At 47.2% G+C, this 24243-nt stretch overlaps 1 protein-coding gene and 2 long non-coding RNA genes across 6 annotated transcripts in view; 2 read left to right on the top strand and 1 right to left on the bottom strand.

Annotated features, from left to right (window-relative positions):
• The first annotated feature begins 1691 nt into the window (after positions 1 to 1691).
• On the top strand, positions 1692 to 5051 carry LOC309536572. Its single transcript, XR_014221634.1, has 2 exons — positions 1692 to 2423; positions 2615 to 5051. It is a non-coding gene; the product is annotated as an uncharacterized lncRNA (long non-coding RNA).
• Positions 5052 to 5330: 279 nt separating this feature from the next.
• On the bottom strand, positions 5331 to 20539 carry LOC309536502. Of its 3 annotated transcripts, none has more exons than XR_014221531.1 (4): positions 19783 to 20539; positions 8968 to 9208; positions 7221 to 8070; positions 5331 to 6496 (listed from the first exon to the last, which is right to left on the bottom strand). It is a non-coding gene; the product is annotated as an uncharacterized lncRNA (long non-coding RNA). The 3 variants fall into 3 exon arrangements; XR_014221532.1 differs by lacking the exon at positions 5331 to 6496 and adding an exon at positions 18059 to 18174 and having other exon boundaries at positions 7920 to 8070; XR_014221533.1 differs by lacking the exon at positions 5331 to 6496 and having other exon boundaries at positions 7920 to 8070; positions 19867 to 20539.
• A 6-nt stretch (positions 20540 to 20545) lies between these two features.
• Positions 20546 to 24243, top strand: part of IFFO2 (intermediate filament family orphan 2) — a 39728-nt gene continuing 36030 nt past the window's right edge. For both annotated transcript variants that reach the window (XM_082230161.1, XM_082230160.1), the window contains exon 1: positions 20546 to 21444. In XM_082230161.1, coding sequence (XP_082086287.1) covers positions 20711 to 21444 — 734 coding nt within the window. In that variant the 5' untranslated portion in view covers positions 20546 to 20710. The remainder of the gene's footprint in view (positions 21445 to 24243) is intronic.

The following is a 24243-nucleotide window of genomic DNA, read 5'->3' as shown; positions in this document are numbered from 1 at the left end:
AGTTCCTAGATTAGTGTGCCTTTTCTTCTTTTGTTCCTTAATTACTTGAGGGATATCTTGAGTGATTTCATGAGTGATATTCTGAATACCACTGGGTGGTATCTAGTTTTTCTTTGGCTCAGATATGTTGACGACACCTTTGTAATTTGGCCACACGGGAAAGAAAAACTAGATAGCTTCCTCACACATCTCAACAGCCTACACCCCAAAATACAATTCACTATGGAAATAGAAGACAACAACCAACTCCCCTTTCTTGACGTCCTAATCTACAAAAAACCTGATGGCTCCCTAGGACACACTATCTACCGGAAAAAAACACACACCAACCGCTACTTACATGCACAATCACACCACCACCCTGCACAAATAAACTCCGTAGCCAAGACTCTCATCTCCAGAACCAAACGCCTGGCTGACAAAGACCACTTGACAACTGAGTTACAGAATCTCTCAAATGTGTTAATCGCCAATGGATACCAGAAAAACAGGGTTACGAAGCTAATCCAAAAAGAAACACCCCCCAAAAACCAAGACACAGAAGAAAACAATGGCATGGCCCTCCTTCCTTATATCAAGGGCACTACAGACAAAATCAGCAAAATCCTCCATAAACACAATATCAAAACAGCCTTCTGCACCAACCAAAAAATAGCCAATATCCTCAGAAACCCAAAAGACAAAATCCAGCTGGAAAACCAAGGGGTCTATGAAATACCCTGCAAAGTCTGCCCAGCCACGTACATTGGACAAACAAACAGACGAATAAATGCACGTATCGCAGAACACAAGAATGCCGTCAAAAAAGAAGAAAAAACTTCCTCTCTTTTCCAACACATGAAAGAAACAGGACACGAAATTAATTTTGCAGATTCCAAATTGCTCTTTAACATGGAACATCACCACAAGAGAATAATCATGGAAGCCATCGAGATAGAGAAACACCCTCACAACATGAACAAGCGTGACGACACGTCCCGCCTGCCAGACATCTGGAAATTAGCCCTCCCCACAAAAACCGACACCAGAACCAGAGGCACACAGAACGCCGTCACCAATCAACCACACCAGACCCAAACCCAGACCCTCTCCACAGACATATTACAGACTCCATCCAGTAGCCAAACTATAGTGGCACCTCCGGATGCTGCACCCCCCTGCAATCCCTACACAGATCTGGCTGGCACAAGGCACAAAACCACAGCTCGCCCCTATACACGAAGCCAAGCCAGAGCACAACTAAATGCAGCACAGCCATCTTCTCAGAAAAACTCTTCACAAGCTCAAGAGGTCAAGACACGAAAGCTTTAGCAACTAATCTACACTTAATGACCCACCCAGTGGTATTCAGAATATCACTCATGAAATCACCCAAGATATCCCTCAAGTAATTAAGGAACAAAAGAAGAAAAGGCACACTAATCTAGGAACTTCCTCTCTGCCCAGAACGTTGGAGGCTATACACCACACCCCTCAACAGTATTTATAGGAACTTAAACACCAGACTCTGCTCTGTTCCAGTAACAAGAAGCCGAAAGCACCAGCCTGAAGATGACGAGTGAGACCTCGTCGAAACGTCGCACAGACACCCCGACTCTTACACGGGAAGACACCCGAAGACACCAAAACCTGCATTCCTGTACCCGTGAAAATCTACGAAAGCATATATATATATATATATATATATAGCGCAAGATAAAAAGAAATTGGGGGCGGGGAGAAAGGAAAAGAAAAGAAAGAGGGCTTCTGATTCTCTGCCTGTCAGTTACATAAAATGAACCGTTCAAAATATTTGCTCCACAACAACATCCAACTGTTCCACTTTCCATAAACCAGTATTTTTCCAACCAACAGTAGCCAATCAGATGCCTCCAGGAGGCCCACAAGCAGGGCACAAAGGCAGCTGCTTCTGTTCCCTGGCAACTGGCACTCAGGGACAAGTTGCCTCTGAATCTTGAACAATGGAACCAATGCTATCTATTAGTGTATTCCGAAATAGGCTCAGCACCATCCTGCTGTATCAGGTCAAGGCTCCTACTTAATCCAGTGTTCCAATGACTGCCTGCCTGGGGCTGGTGGGAGTTGTAGGGGGAGAGAATCAGACCTGGCTTAGAAGATCCAGTTGGTACCCACACAGAGAATGGATGTTGGGGAAATGAGACTTTTGGGAGGTGATGTTGGACCAGAACAAGTGAAGGGAGGTGGATATTGAGAGAAACTAGGAAATGTTACTGGAAAGGGCCACTGTAGAGGTGGAGAGTAGGACACAGTGTGATTTGAGTCAAGGAGAATCTGGATCCAGATGCACAGCACAGCCACGTGAGGTTCATTCATTACTGGGTGTTGTCTAGGGTAGGGGTTGCTTTCTCTTTGCCAGGATTTACTCCATGGGCTTGCTGGATGGAACTCCCTGTTGGCATCTTGTGAATGAGGCTGAGATATAAAGATGATTACTGCAAATAGCCCATCTGGCTTTAGGTAGGGTAGAAAGCAGGGCCGGCCCGACCATGAGGCAGACTGAGGCAACTGCCTCAGGTGGTGAAATCCAAGGGTGCGCCCCTGCTGCTGGAGAAGTGAGGAGAAGCAGCTGCGTTGTCTTCTGGGTTCTAGTGAGATCTTGCAAGAGCCCCATTAAATTGTGCAGAGGCCTCAGGTGACCTTCCTGAGACCCTGGCGAGTGAGCCTTCAGCAGGTGGGGCACATGCAGGTTGGGAGCCTCAGATGGCGAAATGGGACGGGTTGTCCCTGGTAGAGTGGGTGACAGAGCGCCACTAAAAAGCAACCGCCACGATTCCTGGAGGAATGTTTTGAGGAGTATATGGAAAAACATTGCTCTAAAAAGAGTATGTTGATATGAATGGATTAAGTATGTAAAGTGTAAGCGAGAACAATAATTAGAAATGGCTATAAGAGATGTATTATCTAAAGAATGCAAGGTTAGTATTTAAATTTGAGCTAAAGGAAGTTGAGCCGGGTTGGAGGGAAGTCACAGGGGTATGTAGGGTTTATGTTTGCAGGGCAGAGGGTACATGTATTTTCTTTAGTTTAATTTTGTATTAGTATTTGTTTACTTTACTTTGATTTTCTGTGTCATTTATTAAGAAAGAAAGAAGCAAGCAACAGCCACAATTCCTTTCTACAAATAAATTATTATTATTATTATTATTATTATTATTATTATTATTATTATTATTATTATTTATTGGTGTCCTATGCAGAATTCACAATGTGAAAGAACTGCAGCTGTCTTTTCCCCCAGTCTTTAGGGCCCAGATTCAGTTTGTGCAGTTGGACGGCGCCTTTTACCCCACTCAGTGTTTACCATCTAGAACCACTTTGTTGCCAGGTGGGAGCGGCAGTTCTGGCAATTCACGTGGCCTTTGCACCAACCTGGATGAGAGAAGGCACCTTGATCTGCCTTCCCATCCAAGCCAAGCGATGTCGTTCCCCCTGCTTTCTGACTCTTGCTTTTGGGCACGTGAGCAGTTGCTTCATTCTTGCCCCCGGCACTAATGTGCAGAGTAAGAACGTTTCAACTCCTGGAGAGACTCCTGGATAAACATGTAGAATGTTGACCAAGATGGATCAAAGATAGTGGATTGAAGACTGAAAACAGGAAGCCACCTTACACCAAGCCAGACCATTGGTCCATCTAATTCAGTACTGCTGATACTGACGGACAGCAGCTCTCCAGGGTTTTCAACAAAGGTGCTTCCCAGCCCTACCATTAGATGCCAATGGGGATAGAAACTGGAACCTTCTGCATGCAAAACAAGTGCTCCACTACTGAACTATGGCCCTTGTCAGGATACTGAAGGATGCAGCCCCAGCTAGAGCTGCCAGCTCCCAAATTTTGGAGGAGTTCAAGAAGAAACAATCAAGCAGCCTCTCCCCCAGTTGCAAAATGAGTCTTTTTTCTCTCTCCAGGCCTTACAAGATGAGCTGTTCACTCTTCCTGGATGCATTGGGGGAAGCCAACTCTTTGCTGACAGGTAATGGCCACAGATGGTGACAGCAGCCACGAAAGATGCCTGCTTCTTGGGAGAAAAGCAATGACAAACCTAGCCAGCATCTTAAAAAGCAGAGACATCACCTTGCCGACAAAGGTCCGTATAGTTAAAGCTATGGTTTTCCCAGTAGTGATGTATAGAAGTGAGAGCTGGACCATAAAGAAGGCTGATCGCCAAAGAATTGATGCTTTTAAATTCTGGTGCTGGAGGAGACTCGTGAGAGTCCCATGGTCTGCAAGAAGATCAAACCTCTCCATTCTGAAGGAAATCAGCCCTGAGTGCTCTCTGGAAGGACAGATCCTGAAGCTGAGGCTCCAATACTTTGGCCACCTCATGAGAAGAGAAGCCTCTCTGGACAAGACCCTGATGTTGGGAAAGATGGAGGGCACAAGGAGAAGGGGAATACAGAGGACGAGATGGTTGGACAGTGTTCTTGAAGCTACCAACATGAGTTTGACCAAACTGCGGGCAGTGGAAGACAGGAGTGCCTGGCGTGCTCTGGTCCATGGGATCACGAAGCGTCGGACACAGCTAAACAACTAAACAACAAATACCCACAGATCCTGTCCCACTTCGAGGCAGTGTTTGTTGCAGACCTTCATGCTATCATTCAGCAGTGCCCTGTTGACAGATTGGATGCCAGACCACATTATTTCCCCGCTATGTATGCCACCTTCAGCTTCTTGGAGGAAAGGTGGGGTATATAAATGAATGAATTCTGACTGCTGTTGTTTCTGAACATCACATTTCAGGTGTCTCTGAATGCTGTCTGGAGTCATTCTGTTTCCTAGTGGGCATGTATTCAATCTGTCCCCGGCCTGATGTTGGGAGAAGAGCTCTCTCACTCACCATACACACACACACACACATTAGCCATCCTCTGCGATGGAACTGTGATGTAAGGATACCGTATTTTTCCGTCTATAAGACGCCCCCATGGATAAGATGCCCCCTATTTTGGGGGACTACAATTTAAGAAAATGGGGGCAGATGGCCCCCATGTATAAGATGCCCACAAATTCTGGACATTATTTTTTAGGGGGGAAACCTAGTCTTATCCCACCTAAGCTTTTGTTGTTGCCATCTGTCTATGTCAAGAGGCAATGGAGTGTGCCTCTGGGGGGTGAAGTCAAACCACTGTGTTAACAGCACCAAAGTGACCTCCTCGAGGTGCAAGCCTGGGCAGTGGGTATGGAAATCCTGAGCTGCCCAGAAGACAAGACACCCTTCCCTCAGCCCTGTCATTGGTCAGCTAATTAACATGGGGGGATTTATTAAGACGAATGTTGAAGTCACACGTATTCGCATGGAACCGCTTGATTAATCTACGTACACTTTGCATTTTATTTCATACGCGGCCTGCTGTAAGAGAAGCAGGGCACAGGAGTGAGATGGGCAAGCCTTCCACCTCCAGCAGCAAGAGCCAACACAGAGGTGTTGTCTGGATCTCTCTTCAGGAGTGTATGAAATTTTTTGCATATACAAGTGCTTGTGGTCAGGAAAGGTGTGTCGTGGGCGAGGAGGTGGTGGTGGAAGGGCTTGGTGCTAAACTCCTAAGAGGGGTGCTTTCCGTCGATGCAGCAAAGTTCTGCGTCAGTTTTCTTGTATCATCATCGCAGCTGTGCCTGGGAGTGATCCTCCTGAGGTGCAAGCAGCCAACGGCTGGGAAACCGGGTTTTGCTCCAGCTCATTAAGCTCTTTGCGGAAGGCGCCATGGAGACAGCCTTGAAGTGAGGCTTCAACACCCAGTTGCTCTAATGACATCTGCCCTTGACTGAACTGAGAAAGAGGGAGGGAAGAGACTAGTCCCCTGTGAACTGATGTACATCAGGCTGAAAGATTGGGCCGAGGTCATTCTTGCTTGTATGCTTTTCTGTTCCTCTTTTCTCAAATTATAAACTCTGTTCTGTTTCCTCAGTAAAGTCTGACCAGGATCTTCTCTCTCTCTGGACTCCCATTCGCATTATTCAACTGACTTTGCTAACAACCCCAACTACGGACATCTTATGGGGCTGCCATCTCTGGCTTCTGAGGTTTCAACAACAACGGCTCACATGCTTTCAAGCCGATTTTCACAGGTGTGTCGCCCAGACCAGAATCTTTGGGTTTAAAAAGTTTTCAGAAGCTGAATTCTGTGTCCAACACCCCTTTCTGCGAACTTTCTGCACTACTATGGAATCGCAGAGTTACACAAGCTGGGCTGCTCGTTAACTTGACCCCAAAGTATTCCCCCCCCCCAAATAGCGGCCAAGGCCTATCCTTCATGCTGCTGCAATTGTGTTGCCTCCACTTTCTGTGCTTCTGTGGGCATGATTCTGACACAGCACGTCTCTTCTTGAAGTTTGAGCTGCAGAGAGTCACATCAGTTCTGTTCTGGGTGAGGCAATGCCCACAGATGCTGAAAATCAGCCAATGGAGGTGGTGGAGCGTCTCTCTCTCATTCTGAAACCTTGTAGTCGTCCCTAAGATTTCTTATTAGCTCACTCCTATAAAAAATTAACAAGATGGCCTTTTATCTGTTTGGAGCCTCTGTTTGTGCAAGTTCCCAGGTGCATGCCCGGAACTGTAACAGTGGTGTGCGGTGAAATTTTTCACAGGGGAACAGTTAGGGCCTGAGGCGCAAACCTGCGAGGGTGATTGGGGAGGGGGGATGCCGCACATGTCCCGATGTCACACATGTGAGCATTGCACCTCCTTCCCTAAGCCAGGCAGAAGCTGCCCAGGCTTTGGGAAGGAGGCGTCAGGGAAACGTTTAGGGGGCTAGCCTAGTCCCCTTAGTCCACTGACCGCACACCACTGAACTGTCATCTGGTGTGATTTTTCTAAAGAGGTTCTTCATAGTTGTTCCTCTCTGGACCACCTCGTCCTCCCATCTCCTGGCGAGGCTCTGATTTCTGCAGAAATTCTGCTAAACCAACAGCAACTGGAAACACACACACAAACACACATACGAATGTGTTACAGTCTATACAACTCTCGTGCCTAATAATGTGGAATCCTCCCCTCCCCTCTTAGGAAGCCCCAAGGGGTGGGTGTGGTGGAGGGTTGCTGAATGATTTATCTGAGGATTTCCATGTGGCTTTAAATGTTCTCCCACTATCCCAAGAGGTGTGGGAGATGAAAGAATGGTTATGTAAGAGCCCATTTTGCCCTCCATTAGTTTCTTAAGGAATTTAAGTCTGCTTCTCCCCTCCAGGCCCAGATTCCTACCTGAAGTAGTTAAGTAAAATTTGCTACAAATCAATATCCTCTTCCTTCTGACACAGGCTTTGCAAACCCAGCGCCCTCCAGATGTTTCAGACCACAACTCCTGCCAGTCCATGATGCTGGGGCTGATGGGTGTCATAGTCCAACAGCTGGCAAGGCAAGAACCAGTTTGGTAGAGGCTGTTCTCAAAAGTTCTCCTCCCTTTCTCCTAACACTAGAATTCATGGACAGCCAACAAAGTTGCATGTTGGGACAGAGAAAAGAAAGGATGACTTCATGAAGCAGACAGCTGATCTGCCGATGGGTCACCAACTTGGATGGCTTTAAGAGAGTAATGGACAAATTCATGGAGGAGAGACCTTTTGATGGCTGCTAAGCATGATGGCTCTGCTCTGCCTCCACTGTTAGAAGGGGAGAGCGCTGTGGTTTCCCACAAGTATCTGGTTGGTCGCAGTGAGAACAGGATGTGGGGCTAGATGGGCCACTGGCCTGATTCAGCTGTCTCTTCTAATGTTCCTAAACACGAAGGAGACGGTGGAGATTTCTGGCAGAAACCAGTTTTTGAAACCCCCAAACATGGAGATTTTTTAGGGGCACACAACAAGCGCTGTTGAGAGTGAATGGGAGCTCCACAACAGCACAATGTGCCAATTTCACTCCGAGGTTTCACCCTTGGCTTTCAAAATCTCAGTGAGGACTCAGTAACACTAGATGGTGTTTTATTTTTCACAAATCTTGTTCTCCGATTCAGACTGCAGTTCCAAATCCGTGAAGTATTCTCAATGGTTCATGTTGTTGCCTTTCTAGTCTGGTGGGATGTTCTGATCTGTGCTTGTTGATCTGCCGAGCTTTGCTAGCAAAAGAGATAATGAGGAGCTGAATAGACACCAGAGAAGCCGCATTGCTCACATCTAAGGTGTGTAGGCAGATAGGATTGTAGTCAGGAGCCGTGTAGCCGGTGAGATCCAGCACAGTTCCCTTGGTGACCTTTGCAAATGAGTTGCTGCTCCAACAAGCTTTGATTGAGCCAGCTCAGCTCCTGGGCAGTATAACAGATGATAACTTGACTCGACAGCTTACTTGGGAGGTCTGTTTGTGAGTCCTTAGAGGTGAGCTATGTTGCTGCTCTGGTTTGATACAATTCTTCAGTGTCTTGGCAGTGTCTGGAACATAGGAAGCTGCCTTATACTGGAACATTAGTCCATCTAGTTCAGTACTGTCTGCTTTGACTGGCAGCAGCTCTCCAGGGTCTCAGGCAGGGGTCTCTTCCAGTTCTACTTGGAGATGCTGCCTGGATGTGCCAAGCATGTGCTCTGAGCTATGGCCCTCCCCCCACCCCCCGCTTTTATCTAGGTAGCTCAGCTCCTGTGCAATTTGCCTGAACTTGACAACTCAGCTTTGGAAACCGCAAAATAAAACTGAGTCAGAACAGATGCGAAACTTTTGGGAGATCAGCTTTAAGATCAGACGGGTCTCAGGCTCTAGTTGGAATAGTTAGCAGAACTGAATTAGTACTTTAAATTGGGAAAATTTAGAGGCACGGTTTATCATAGAATTGTAGAGTTGGAAGGGACATTAAGGATGATCTAGTCCAATGCTGTGCAATGAAGGAACCACAGCTAAATAATCCCTGAAGAGGGCCATCCAAATATTCTAGTACAAGACCTGTTGAAGCAACTGGGAGCCGGACAAAATAACGTGGGTGGTGGCCTCCAATGGACAAACCATATATAAAGCTGGCTGTGCTTACCTAGGCATTTTAATGTTCCAGGAGAATTTGTTTTCCTCTGTGGCCTTCCAGGATTGGATTTAGCCCCACATCTGTTAGTTAATCCACCCCAAGCCTAGGGTGGGGCAGTGTCTTTTTCTGGATTACTACAGCAAAATCTCTGGACTTGTGTCAGCTGTTTTCCCCAGTTCTTTTTCTTCCCTTTATTTGCATCTGGGCATATCAAAGGGATGGGGTTGCTTCCAAAGATGTCTTTTGATGCCTGCAAAAAAAAAAAAAAAGTAATTAAGATCTCAGCCTTATTGGGGCAGGTGAGGTTGCAACACGCCTCTGACAAAAACATGCTGAAGGAGGCCTAATAGGGTGCTCCTGTTTAATAGGATGAACCACAGACACATGTGGGAAAATTGCACCAACTTGTTCAATGGGCATCTGTGCTTGTGTTTTGGTTAACCAGACAGCACAGTTGGGCAGCTAGAAATTGCCCTCCCCACCCACTGCCCACTGCCTTTTCCAAATTTGCTTTGCAACGAAACAGAGACAGAAGCACAGGGGCTTCAGAGGGGAGCCACAGAGGGGAACACAGCTACAGCCCCTGCTTTGCATGCAGATGTTCCCAAGTTCAACCCTCAGTGGCATCACCCTGCCTATAATCCCTCAAACCTGCAGGTGGTCTGTGTGGATAGGGCTGAGCTAGATTGACCCTATGGCCTGGCTCCGTATAAGGCAGCTTCCCATGCTTTTGGTTAAATCATCCATTTACTGAGAACCATGAGGACTAGGATCTTGCTTTATTTTTAGGGCATGGACCACAGCTCAGTAGTAGAGCACCTGTCTTGCACACAGAAAGTCCTAGGTTTGGTCCCAAGCACGTAGGGCTGGAAGACAACCCTGACTTTAACCTTAGTGTGCTGCTGTGAGTTGGCATACACAATACTGAGCTAGATGGACACAAGGGAAGGGCTGTAGCTCCGATGCAGAATGCCTGCTCTCTGTCCAAAAAGGGAAAGACTCCTGTCTGAAATCCTGAAGAGCTGTTGCGGTCTCACCCTCACGATTCTCTCCCCTCCAACCATTAATCTTCATTGGAATCTTTTGGGAAGAGGGGTGCCACTTGGCTCCCCGCTGCCTCAAAAAGTTTATTTTGTGTGTCTGCATACATTGAGGTTTCTCCAAGCATGAACATACCTCTCTCCGATGAGCAAGCCTGACTGCTCTGGCTAAATGAGGCCAAGGATCTGGAGAATTAGGATTGCTATTTGTATATGGGGCATCTGCATTCTTGCAGCTTAACGTATATTGTTTTAATCCTTACAGTGAGCCTTTAACATAGGGAAATATTACCACTCCATTGCTGAGACAATGACAGCATGGTTTCCCTGAGGTCCACTTGATAAGGGGTGGTTTGAACTGGGTATTGGCTGGTTTGCGGCTCAGCTTCTCGGCTGCTAGGCTACAACAGCTCACACCAAATTCAGGTTTCCACACCTGCCCCAAACTTAAGAGAATAAGGACAGCCTGCTGCATCAGGCCAATGGCCCATCTAGTCTAGCATCCTCTTCTTACAGGGCCCAACCAGATGCCCCAAAGGAAAACCAGCAAGCAAGATTCAAGCACCAAAGCCCTCTCTCCTCCTGTGGCTTCCAGCAACTGGTATTCAGAAGCATTCTTGCCTCTGACCATGGAGGCAAAGCACAGCCATCATAGCTTGGGTCAGGAGTAAATCACACAGAATAAGTGAAGTTACTGTATTTTTCACTCCATAGCTTTGTGCGGCTCTTGCAGACTTTTCCCCAGGAGGGAGAAGGGACTGACGTGGCCCGTCAGTCCCTTCTCCCTCCTTGTAGAAAAGCTCCTTAAAGGGTGTGCGGCTCCTGTGGGCTTTTGCGGGAGGTCGGGGAATTGCCATAGCCGCGTGCAGCCTCTCCAGCCGGGAGAGGCTGCGCAAGGCTAAAGAGGAAGCCAAGGCAGCGAGCGGAAGAGGTTTAGCTTCCGGCTGGAGAGGTTGTGCGGCTATGGCAGAAGCCAAGACAGCCAGCGGGATGGATCCCGCTCACTGTCTTGGCCTCTTTGCTCTTTGGGGCGGGGGGGGGGACCCGGGCTTCCCCCGCAGCCCCGAGAAGCTCTGGGAGAAGCGGACAGGCTGTGCGCAATAATATTTTTTTTCTTGATTTCCCCCTCTAAAAACTAGGTGCGTCTTGTGGTCCGTTGCGTCCTATAGAGCGAAAAATACGGTAACTCTTTATTAGAAGAAACAGAGTCAGCTCAGGAGTGCCAGGTCTAATGGACACAACAACTCTTCTTGGTAGGTCTTGACCCTGTGACGCAGTTGTGAAGGCTTCCTGCAGCCGCCTAAATCTCCTCCTCTCCTGGGTCATTCCCAAGCAATCTGAGATTCCACCATGCTCCTGCCTCTCCTCCTCCCTCTTCATACCTCTCCTGGTTCTGGGAGACCAGTGGGGAAGAGAGCTTGTTGCAGCAAGACAGGGGGGAATGCCCTGGCTTCTTCTCCAGTTGGGCTCATCTCTGCCCCTTGGCCTCCCTCCTCTTCTGCTTTCGCCTCTTCTTCTGCTTCCGGACTTCTCTGTGCCACAGACTCTACCTGCTCACTAAACTCTGTTGCCTCTTCAGTTTCTGACACCTCCTCCCCCCAGGCTTCTCCCTCTGTCTACTCAACAGGATGGGGGTGTGGTGTGGCAGTACTTCAGATTTCTTCAGATAGGTTTGAGCTGTAGGGCTGTCAGGCCCGATGAGGACAGCCTTCCCTTCTCCAGATGTTTTAGACCCACAACTCCCATCAGCCTCCAGCCAGCACAACTAAATTTTTGGTCCAAAACATCTAGAGGTCACCAGGTTGGGGAAGACTGCAGTGGTGCAATGAAGAAGATCCCTATCTTAATCATGACTCTTCCTGTGGAATGGGAATGGGAAGAAATGGGGTGCTGGGTGTGGGATGGCATTTCTTACTCCACCCTTGGCCATCGCCCTAAAAGCACACTTGAGATCTTAGGAAATGCTGTTATGAAGGAGACACCCCAGAATTTAGCTGACTCAACTTTTGCTGATGTAGCGCCTTTTTTAAAAAACACGTTTGCTTTGGGTTATTCTGGATCATGGTGTCTCCCTCTGGCCTGACGTAGAGCAATTTTTTCAGATGATGATGAGTGGGCGAGGTTTGCCTTAGACATCAAGCTGTCCATCAACCTGTCCAGTAAAGTTAGTGAGGAAATGGCTGCTGTCCTTGTCTCAGTCTGTACCTGTTCTGACATATCTGTATAGCTGTGGTATAAGGGATAACACCTTCTGCCACCACCCATCTAGTTGTTGGTTTATGAATTTCAGAGGAAGCATCCAAGCATGTCTCACCCATTCCTAATTAGAGCACAGTCTTCTAAGGATCTAGAAGAGTCGTCTAGTTCTTTTACCATTTATTGTTATGGTACTGCTGCTGTTGTGTCCCAGCTTAGATCAGGTCGCAACTTGGTAGTGGGTCATGTCTCACCACTTAGGCACCAGGAACCTTGAAGATCCCTATACACTGCCTGGCTAAAACTCTGGAGGTCTGGAGTCTGATAAGTGTTTGGATGGGTGCCTGCCTCTGAACCACATGTACATCATCTTGGGTTCCAAGGTTAGGATAGGAAACAAATGTAATAAAGACCTAGTTGAAATGTAAGAGAACCAAGGTGACCCAGAAGCTTTCTGGACACCCTTGGGTCAAGTTGCTAGCTCTGGCTGGCAGATCGGGTATCACTTGCACAGTCAGCCCCTTCGTCCATCCAACTCTGCCATACAACCACAGCCACCAACCTAAAATGAACCCTGGAAACTGCTTGATATTTAAATGCATTGGCCCACCTAGCTCAGTATTGTCTGTGTTGAGTGGCAGTGGTGATTCAGGCAGGAGATCTCTCCCAGGTACCTGGAGGTGCTGCCATGAATTGAACCTGGGACCTTCTGAATGCAAGGCAGATGCTCTACCACTGAGCTATGGCTCTCCCCTTAAATACATAGGCATATAGGGAGGTGCCTTTGACCATATCATACCTTGTTTCATCTAGCTCAGTATTGTCTACACTGGGGGTAAAATACTGGTGCCCTAGGAGCTGTTGGACTCATCTCTGCTGTTGGACTCCAATTCCCATCATTTAGGCACCAGTCTAATAAATGAATGAGGCAAAAAACATTCATCTTCCCCTTTTGGCTAATGAAACAATCTATGGCCTTTTAAACTGGCGGGGGTTGGGTATTGTTTCCGTTTCCTTTGGGGGGGGGAGCTGTCTTTATTAAAGCTTTAAAAAAAACAAAGAAAAAGCAATATAGAAATGTTAACATCAAATACCAAGCATTTTAAACATTAAAACCAAAAGAAAGAAAATAAGGAAAAAGAAAATACTTCTTTTTTAAAAAGTAATATTTATTAGAGTTTCGAATAATACAAAAAAACAAAAAGAAAAAAAAAGGGGGGGGAGAATTCATCCTTTACAATCCCATTTTCAATAACTTTTTTCCGCGACTTCCCCTCACCTCCCCTTCTTGTATTCCAAGTCCAAATATTTATCCAACAAGTTATTATCTCTAATTTCTTAACCTTAATTTGTTATTATATTTATTTATATTAAGTTTTTAGCCTTAATTCATTATTATATTTAATTCAATTTATATATCAACTTTTAACTTATGTACCTCAATCATTTATATAAAAAAAAATTTCTAAGGTCGACCCTATTTCCCTTCCACGAATTCCCCATTCTTATACTAATAGCAACACAGAATTAAACACCGAATAAAGAAGATCAAGCCCCCTTTGGATTTCCAAACCCCACCCTCCCTTCCCCGGTTTCAATCCCAAAACCATAGTCCATTAGTCTATCTATTATCAGCCTGGCAACCTCACGTCCGAGGCCCTTAAATCTCTCTCAGTCCCTTTCTGCTGGCTTCTTTGAAAGTCCCTTGTATTTAACACCCAGTCTCGAAGGGGCACTCTCTCTATAATATCCATGTTCCTTCCAGCAAGGCCTCCTTGTTTAAAGGTGGAGCTCAAATCCTGTTTCTTAGATCCAAATGTCCCAAAAGCTCCAGCTTCCACCTTGATCAATTTAATAGTCCCTAGATCTTCAGATCCCCACAAAAGAAGATCTTTCCATTCGAAAAAGAAAATACTTCTTATTCACCATCAACTTTATAGATTTATGCAAACTGCTTGCTCCATAATAGCATTCAACTCTTCTACTTTCCATAAACCAGGGGTCTGCAACCTTTAAGACAAAAAGAGCCACTTGGACCCGTTTTCGAAGAAAACAACAACTGGGAGCCGCAAAACCATTGCGACATTTAAAACAAATATATCTCCGGAGCCGCGATCTGACAGCGGGCGGGAAGGTGACGTTGGGACGGTGCGTGACTAACGCATGCACCGCCCCCATGCGACATCACAGCCAGTACAGCGCCCGCCACAGTGGGGAGTGTCGGGGCGCACAATGCGCCTCCTCCCCTCGCTAGTATCCGCCCCGGAGCCGCGGCAAAGGTGTAAAAGAGCCACATGCGGCTCCGGAGCCGCGGGTTGCAGACCCCTGCCATAAACCAACCCTTTTCAGTCTTCAAACCCAGATATCACAAGCTCATTTCCCTTTCCATAAGGGGTTTCCAATCAATAATAAATGTCAACAATGATTTTTCTCTACCTAAACATGTCAGCTGTGCCATCTCAGCCAAATTCATTAATTTCAATAACCAACCTTCCATAGTAGGTAATAACCATTTTGAACAATTAAAGCACACTATAGAAATAAAACACATCTTTGGCCCTCCAGATGTTACTGGACTGCAACTCCCATCATCCCTGACCAGCTGGAGCTCATGGGGAATCTTAACTGCATCCACAGGGGCATCCTGCTCTACTGCCTATGCATGGGCATAGCCAAGGGGGCAGGGAGGGGCAGCTGCCCCCATCAATAAAAATCCATAGCAAACTAAGGTTCTGCCCCCCCAACAAAAGGTCTGCCCCCCCCAACAAAAATCCTGGCTACGCCCATATGCTTATGAGAGAAGTAGAAGCCTTTCCAAGATTACGTTTTGCCATCTGTAGTAGCTTTAACTGTTCTTCATGCAAGCGATCTGAGGCCAGTTAATCAGGTGGACTTTTTTAGTTGCTGAAAAGGTTAAAAAAACCATTAGCCAATAAACCAGCTCTCAGCATTGCATTCCTGGTTATCACTCTCAGCATTTGCTTTCTCTAGAGTCTTAAATTTTATCTTTGCAAGTCCTGGCCAAATCCTGTACAGCTTGCTCACATATTGTTTGTTGTGTTGGTAGCCAGATTATCCGTGAGTCAAGCTGCCGGTGATGTCATTTGCTCTTTTGTTATCTCTGCATCTGTGAAAGAGCCAGGTACAGTCCCACCAGCAAATTCTCTTGTTCTTGGTCCTGAATTATGGGCGATGCTTCCAGGAAATACCAAAGCCCTATCCCTTATATGGTGAGGCTGGATCACCTGTGTGACTCATCCACCTTTCCTTCTTCCCACCTTGACAGTTTGAAAAAAGGCTCTGAGAAGAACACAAGAGGCGCCGCCTTTTAGAATTGATGTTATAAAGTCACCGCTTTTGAGGCTGTGGGCTCTGAGTCACCACAACTGATGAAGTCATAGTGGTGCTCTTCCTCAGAACATGCAAGTTCTTGTCCATTGCCCAGGCTGGACCGCTCCTGTCTGGGCACTGCATTCCTTCTTGCTTTGCCACACATTTTTTCTCCAAGTAAGGTCACAGGAGTTGCTGGGCCCGGATCGTTAGGAACCCCTGAACCGTTTGCTTTTGACAAATTAGACACAAGAGGTGTAGCCTGGAATTAATGGCTGAAATGAATCCATTATCCTCTTGTTCTGGAACCTGATTTACCACGCCCTGACTCTGCTTCTCGTGGAAGAGCGTTCCTGTATTATTGATATTCCTATGCAATCTGAACTGATTTCACGACAATTAAAATCCAACACAAATAATTTGAGTGCAACAGAAATGTTGTTGGATGCATGGATGTTCCAGTGTGCAAGCATGACAGACCTCTCCTCCCTCTAATGGGCTCAGTAAATGTCATTTGTGAAGTGGCATTCAGCTGGAACTAGCTTCTCGCACAATGGACCTCACCCGTGACTGTCGTCAGGCTACATCACTGCAGCTTACGTCAAATTTTACAGTACAGTTAGATGCAATAATTGCCATGATGTGGGGGAACCACACAAATCCCTTGAGCACAGCACTCTCCAGTACCCCAGGGAAACTCACACATAGTATTAGGTCACTGGAAGTGTCCTGCCTCTCAATGCAGAGATTCCACTCTTACCTTTCAATGCTAATTACCAGACCTTGGTACACTTACCAAATGTATTTCTGAAACGTACTTATTGCACTGGCCACCCCAGCAACAATTAACACCCATCAATTATATGTTAAAGATCATACCTCCTACAGTTGGAGTTTGGAAGTCAGTCTCTTGGTATTTTACCAAGTCTTTGTGGGCACAGTGAATGGAATCAGCCTGTTTTATTTCTTAATTAGAGAGTTTATTACTTGAACATGAGGGTTACTTAGTCCTTGAAAACCAGGAAGGAAAAGGTAACAACAGGGAACATCATTATTACTATCTGTGATTGGTGAGGATCAGCAGTTCTCAGCCACAAAAGTATAATGGAATTGCTTTAGGGACATCCTGAATAATTATGGGGGCAGTTCATGAGGCAGCAACTCCATAGAAGTCAAAGACTGAAAAAGTCCCTTCTAACCTCTATAAGCTCAACAACAGCAAATCTGATCTACGACCGGATGGATCCTTTCGCAAGACAAAGCTTTTAGTTTCTCCAAAGTCACTCGGACTTCAGTGGAAGGAATTGTTTCCGAGAGTTATTAATTGAAATTCAATCACTTCGTCAGGGGATGAAATGAGACCATAATGCAATTAGGCAGTGGTTTAAAACGCTAACCAGATGAAAGGTCTCTATTGTCTCCTACTCTGTGTCATCCTTTTGAATTGAACCTGCCAACTGAGAGCTTGGCTGAGGCAATCTTGATCCATTTGGTTTCTGTACTTTTTCACATAAAAAGGACTCATAGATGGGAGATGGAGACAAAAAAGCCAGGCCTCAGCCTCCAAACCTGTTTGCAGTTCCAGGATTTTGGCTGCCTGTGGATTTGCTTCTCTTCTCATTGTCTGGGATTAACTTTCCTCATGCGGAGATGTAGCAGGCAGCCTCCTTTGAGGGCAGATGACTCTAGCCTGTCTGGGTGTTTGATGGATAAAACAATTTCATCCAACACAGATATGTGGTCAAAACTACCTCCTTCCACAGTGGCTGACTGGATTGAGACATCATGCAGAGATGCAACCGGTGGCCTGTTCTCTGGGCGGGTGATTTGGGTTTCCCAAGAACTTTTAATTCTTTAACACTTTCCAGAAGTTCTCTAAAGGCAACTCTAGGATGGAAGGTCACATGTTAAATCCTCGCATTTAACTGCCAGCAGTTCAGTGCACAAGAAGGATACTGCCCCCACCCTGGCCCCCGGCCTACTGTCAAACCACAAAACACGGCATTGCTGTAGCAAACAGGGCACCCTAATTTCTCCATACAGGAAGAACGTACGCCTCTATGTAATACCTCTTTCTCTCATCTGGATTAACACACCCACCCAGTGCAATTATTTCAGCAAGCAGACAGAACAACAATGATGGAAGCTTCCTTGCCTGAGGTATGCTGAGAACGCACAAGGCACACACTGCCTCTCCACCTGAAAAAGTGCTACGCCTTAAAGTAGCCAAACCCCAAATGCCTCCCAGACAATTCATGCTCTGCTTCTTCAAACCAATGACCAAAATAAGGCCCCAAGTTCAAGTGGAAGATCACAGACTTCGTTAGTGTGAGATGGCGAACCCTTAAAGGAATGGGGAAATGGGGCCTAGCATGAAAGTCACCTGTGCTTCAATTTCTCTTGGCTTCCTGGCCAATAGCTCCTGCCACTTCCCCAAGCTCTTTTGCCTTTCCATGGCACAGAAAACTTCCCGAAACAAGATCCTGCTTCGTTTTTCTTTTCTTTCACTCAAACTGATCTTCCACTTTTCTTACTTCTGTACGCTGCTTGTCATTGGTTGCATCTTCACCAAATGGGCATTGCTGAGCATTCCATGGCATCAGAGACACTCAACCAATGGCTGCAGATGGCGCAGGGGCTGTTACAGTGCCTAGATGAGAAGCAAAGGGTTGATTGACAAGTTCATGCTGCCGGGATGGCCTCTTCCCTAAGAATTAAGGATTGCAGTGGTGTTTTCCAAAACTTCGTTTATGAGTTGTATTGGCATTTATTAACTCCATAGAAATTGAGGCAAATGAGGCTACTATGACAGGAGCTGCAACCAAATAACGTTGGTGAGGAAACATACTTGTGTGTTTGCTGCAGGAAAAATGAACCGTGTGGATTTTAATTAGAATTAAAGCCTGTTAATGGTCAGATAAACTCTGCCAGTGCCTCTGCAGTGAACCATACAAGCTCTGATGTGCTTTTAAGCAGAAGCAAAACAAGTGCCTTCTTCAGAGCCCCCCTTTTTAATGTCCCATGTGAACTTCACAATGCCCAAGTTGTCCAGCTCCCTAGTACGTCAGCAGTGGCGGCTGCGGGAGGCTTTGGTGAAGCCAGCAAAGAAAGGCAGCCTCTCCATTTGAACACAATGCTCCTTCTGTGCAGCTGGAGGGAGAGAGGAGAGGGGGGGCAACAAATGTGGTGACGAACAGCCTGGAGGCTGGGTGGTGAATCTCCACTCTGATGAAAGCAGACTTCTTCTTTTTGTACTGTAGTCCAGGCCTTCGAGCGCAGCCTGCCCACAGTCACCTGGTCGTGTTTGGTGACTTGCAGGGGCTTGGGATAAAATGGAAAACAGCACCCTTGATTTGCTGCCTCCCTGCTATGCAAAAACAGGGGCTTCTCATAACATCTAGCATGTCCCAATGCATACCTGGTGTCTGTATTTGACTCAGAGAGTACTTAGCTAACCCATATCAGTGTTAACATCTAAAGCACAGGAGCTGCCTCAAAGAGGCATCATGTCTCTAAATATCAGTTGCTGGGAATCACGGGTGGGCAGAGTGCTGTTGTGCTTATATCCTGATTGCAGGCTTCCCAAAGGCATCTAGTTGGCCAATGTGAGAACAGGATGCTGGACTAGATGGGTCAATGGCCTGATCCAGCAGGCTCTTAGTTCTTTTCCAGTTCAAAAATTTATTGTTGTTAGCTGCTCTGAGCCCGGCTCCAGCTGGGGAGGGCGGGATATAAATAAAAATTTATTATTATTATTCCAGGGTACAGCTACAACAGCTTGTGACCCAAGAGAGCTCCACCTCTCCTCCCCAGTGCCCCCTCCAACACTACAAAGCATTCTGAGACTGCAAGCCACTTTCGCAGCATGACCTCTCTTAGCAGTCTGCTGCATTAAAAGAGAGAACTTTACCCAGCTTCAAGGTCACGCTAGCTCCTGATATAGTGTGCTGGTGTAGATCAGCGTGGGGAATGTTGGTGGACTACAATACCCACCAGCCACATGACGAATGGCTAGGGATGATGGAAGTTGCAGTTCAGCACCACGTGGAAGACCCCAGGTTCCCCATACTGAGTGTCGCTGAACAGTAAGCCTGCAACTTATGCACATTTAACTAGTGTGCATTCAGCTTTATGCTGAGGGTATATATATATATGTAAAAGGGGGAGGAAAGAGGGCAAAGTTCCAGGAAAAATGACCTTGGCAATCCAGCCGGCCATTGAACCCAATGGGTTTTAACTATATGTGGTTTTGGCTTACCTTGAACTGGAGGGAAGCATGAGTCAAGGGGCCATGCGCAGCTAAAACCAAAAATGTCCCCGAGCATACTCAGAGTTCATGCACCTCAGCACCACTGAGCAGCCACGATGTGAATCCCGGACGAACCTGACCCCCTTTTAACTCAACGTAGAAACCCACCGCACGCAGCACGTGTTCAACACACGCAGATTCGTGGGCGTGGTTAGAGAGGGCGACGCCGGCGACGACGTGGGCGTGGCCCACGTGGAGCAACGCCTGAGCTCAAGCCGCGCAAGGAGGGGGCGTGGCCAGCAGGAGCACGCCGGAGGACCGCAACGCGGAGGGAAGGGGGTGGGCGGGGTCTGAGGCGCGGCTCAATGCTGAGAGGGAGGAATGCTGCATAAAAGAATGAGAGGCGTGGCCAAGACAGGCGTATAGAAAAGAGAACGGGAGGAGAGGGCGTGGCTAAGAGACAGAAGGGGCGTGCTCAAGCTATAGGAAAGGGACTAGAGAAAAAAAGGAGGCGTTGCGGAGTGGGCGGGTCCTTTTCCGCGCAGTCCCCACCCCACCAGCCAACCCCAAGCCGCTCAGTGGCCGCCTTTTGGGTTAGTTAGCCGGCGAGCACTGCAGAGGCGGCAGCAGCATTGGCGGCGCCGGCGCATCTTCCTCTTCTTCTTCCCCCCTCCCCCCTATCGAGTCCATTTTCACCTCGGCGCGAGGAGGAAGCTGCGAGGATGGCCATTTCGAACGTTCGGGCGTTTGAATTCCACGGCGGCGGCGGCCGAATAATTCCAACGATAAGAATGAAATAACTTCTATTTTTTTTCATTTGCATATTAAAAATATCAGGGAAGGCGACGTCCCGTGTGGTAAGAGGAATAGATATAGATATTTAAAAGAAACATTTTTTAACTCAGTGAAGGATAAAGGGAGGGCGAAGCCGCTTAAAATGATGCTCAACTCGATGCTGTTCGGCGAGATGGCGGCGCGGGCTTTCCCGGCGTCGGCGGGGCCGGCCTCCTCGTCGGGGGTCGGGGGCGAGATGGACGACGGCGTCGGCGGGGCCCCGCCGGTGACGGCGGCGCTGCGGAACGACCTGGGCTCCAACATCCACCTCCTGAAGGGGCTCAACGTGCGCTTCCGCTGCTTCCTGGCCAAGGTGCACGAGCTGGAGCGGCGGAACCGGCTGCTGGAGAAGCAGCTGCAGGCGCAGCAGCTGAGCGAGCGCGAGCGGCGCCTCCACTACAAGCGCTTCCCGAGGCACCAGGCCGTGCAGACGGACCCCGTGCCGCCCTCCATGCCCCCTTACGTGCCGTCCGCGGCGGCGGCGGCGGCCGGGCCTCCTCCTCCTCACCCGCCTCCTCCGTCGTCGGCTTCATTCTCCTCGTTCCCGCCGGCATCGGCTCCCGCCTCGCAGCTGCCTCACTCGCACTCGCACCCGCCGTCGCACCACTCCTCCTCCTCCTCGCAGCAGCACTACAGCCGGCTGCCCGGCACCATCTGGAGCTACACGCAGGTGAGGCGGACGGGCGGAGGCGGCCTGGAGACCCTGCAAGGGCCCGGCGTCTCCTGGGTGCACCCGGACGGCGTCGGCGTCCAGATCGACACCATCACGCCCGAGATCCGCGCCCTCTACAACGTCCTGGCCAAAGTCAAGCGGGAGAGGGACGACTACAAGAGGAGGTGGGTGGAAGGCCGCCACAGGAATGGGCTGGGGGGGAGTGACACGTGGATATGGGGGGGCGGGGCCGGAGAGGACCCCGACTCGCGAGTTGGCAATGTGTGTGTGTATGGGATTGACACGTGAATCATAGGGTAGCTGCGGCACGTGAATGGTCTGTTTGTGGGTATGGAAATGACGCGTGGATTATGGGGTGAGTGGGACATGTTAATGGTTTGGGGGGGAATAACACGTTAATTGTGTCTGTATGTATGGGAATGATGTGTGTGGGAATGGTCTGTGCTTGTGTGGGAGTGGATTATTCAATCAGTGGGACATGTATGTGGTTGGGGTGTGGGGGATGACCAGTAAGTATTATAATAAATAACAAGATGAAAGATGAAAAAATATTTTTTAATAATTCCAGTGGCACCTTAAAGATCAACTACCGGTATATAGAAGCTTTCAAGGTATGAGCTTTTGTGTGTAATACACACGTCTTCAGAATTTACACACCAAAGCTCATACCTTGAAAACTTATATTTAGTTGATCCTTAAGGTGCCACTGAAATTATTAAAAAATATTTTTTCATCTTTCATATTGTTATTTATTATGACTATGACCGATCAACACGGCTATCCACCTGAATCTGTAAGTGTTGTGTGTGAGAGGGGGGATGACACGTGGATTATGGGGGATGGTTGGGACATGAGGATTGTGGGAAGTTGGTTGGAATAGGACTCTTGATTTAGCGTGGGGGAGAGTGTCCTAAGCAGTCTTTCTTATGGGGAGCACTTCTGGCACCTGAGGAAACTGGGCACATATGGGAGAGAGTGTGGTGTTAGTGGAGATATTTGGGCTATATTCCAGCTAAGTCTTAAGAGTAGACCCACCAAGATTAATGGATCTAAGCTTTGGTTATTTAGAAGAATTTAGAAATTGCCTAGAATAATTTAAGAGGCATAACAGTCTTTAAAACCCCCACTACTTTTCATCATTTAATCAGAAACAAAACTAGACACCTAAAACAGAGGCCAGTTTCATTGGAAAGCTCTGGCAAGTCTTCACAAGACATCTGAAGCAGCTGTTGGTTGTTTCTTTATGGATGCTAGTTAATCATGTCCATTAATTTCAATGATTCTGCTATGGGTATGACCAGTGCTGCATACAATCTTTTACTGTATTTCTGACAGAGAGATGGGTAATTTGTAGCTAGACCACAGCTATCAGGATCCCTGACTATTAGGCTTGCTGGCTGCTGAGAGGTGGAGTCCAGCAACATCTGGAGGGCAGAAGGTTGGCTAATATCCATCCTTTTACATTTCCATCTTATGATTTAGTTGTACTTTGCATTAGAAAAAAATGCATTTCCCTTTTATGTCTATTGGCTCACTCATTTACTTTTTGTATGATTGGAAATGGTTGCATGTGTACATTTCCTGTAGATCAGAGATGGAAAATCTATGCCCTTCCAGATGTGGAATTTCAGCTCCCATAGTCATCCCTAAACTCTGGCCATGTTGGCTGGGACTGATGGAAGTTGGAATCCAACAGTATCTAGAGGACCACATGGGTTCCACATCACTCATAAGCTCCACTTATGGCATTTTCTGTAGTATGAAAACTCAACAGAACTTCAAAAACATAAAGCAGCAACATTAACAATCATTTAAAAATATAGGCTACTTAAAGCAGTATCATAAAGTTCCTGTACTCATAGAAAACCTATCCATCTTAAAATAGCTCTCTCTCTCTCTTGTTAAAGAGAAGGCCACATAAAATAAATGGGGTTTTAACTCTCAAAGGTTCTTTTTAAAGGGATGTTTGCTTGCAGTTCTAGTAAAATGTCAGCTGGATGGATGGAGTTTAGGAAGAAATAGCTCCTTTGGCCTTCCTAAACAATTGTAGTTCATCCGGAAGGTTAATTTCATCTGTATTATTAGAAGCACAATTCTATGCACGTTTACTCAGAGCTAAGTCCTGCTGTATGCTGTATGCATAGGATTGGGACTTTGATATAGTTAACCTTTCCTTTGGTACATTTATAGTGAAAGTACTAGAGAAGGCCTCTTGCCCCCCTGACCAATGGATCTAGCTCTCTGGAGTCTTTGGAGGGGGTTTGGATAATATATTTCTTTCTTTACTTAGCTTCCTACTCTGCCTTTCCTCTGATAGGCCCAAGACTGTTTAGCAAATTAGCATTGGATGGGTTTAGGTGGTGGTGGGGATAATGATGTAGGAATATTAACCTTCCTTTTGCCCCCCCCCCCACCTGTCCCAGACGTTGGAAGCTTTTTTGCAGGGGGAGAAGGGCTCAAGGTGAAATGCAGTGGAGGAGATAGGAGAGAAGAGAAAAGGTGGGTGGGTGGGTGGAAGAGGGATAGAAAGATACAGCTGGGAATGGAATGAATGAAACTGAAGGGCTGAATAAGAGTGGGAGTAGAGGGATGTGGAGAAGAGGAAGTGAAGAAAGGGAAACACTGAGTAAGAAGGGGAGGAGAAAATGGATGGAGGATGACAGAGGAAGTGAAGATACTGGAAGGGTAGTGGGAATTGGGGAAGAGAGGGAAATAAGTCAGGGATGAAAGATGTAGGAGAGAAGTGTAGGAGAGAAGAAGTGGGGGGTGGAGAGCAGGGCAGTAGGGACATGGGGATGAATGAAAAGGGGGGAGGGAACAGAGACTGTAAGGAATGCATGGGGGGAGGGAGAGGACTGAAATATGCTGGAAAGGAGTACACAAATAGAGTAGGGAGGCCAGCTTGGAATGGAGCAGAAAGAGAGGGGGTGGTAAAGAAAGAAAAGGACATTGAAATAAAGGTG

This window comes from Podarcis vaucheri (genome assembly GCF_965113315.1).
Source record: "Podarcis vaucheri genome assembly, chromosome: 7".
NCBI classification, from domain to species: domain Eukaryota; kingdom Metazoa; phylum Chordata; class Lepidosauria; order Squamata; family Lacertidae; genus Podarcis; species Podarcis vaucheri.
The sequence above is the reverse complement of the archived record's forward strand: the minus strand, read 5'-3'. Positions and strand labels throughout refer to the sequence as shown.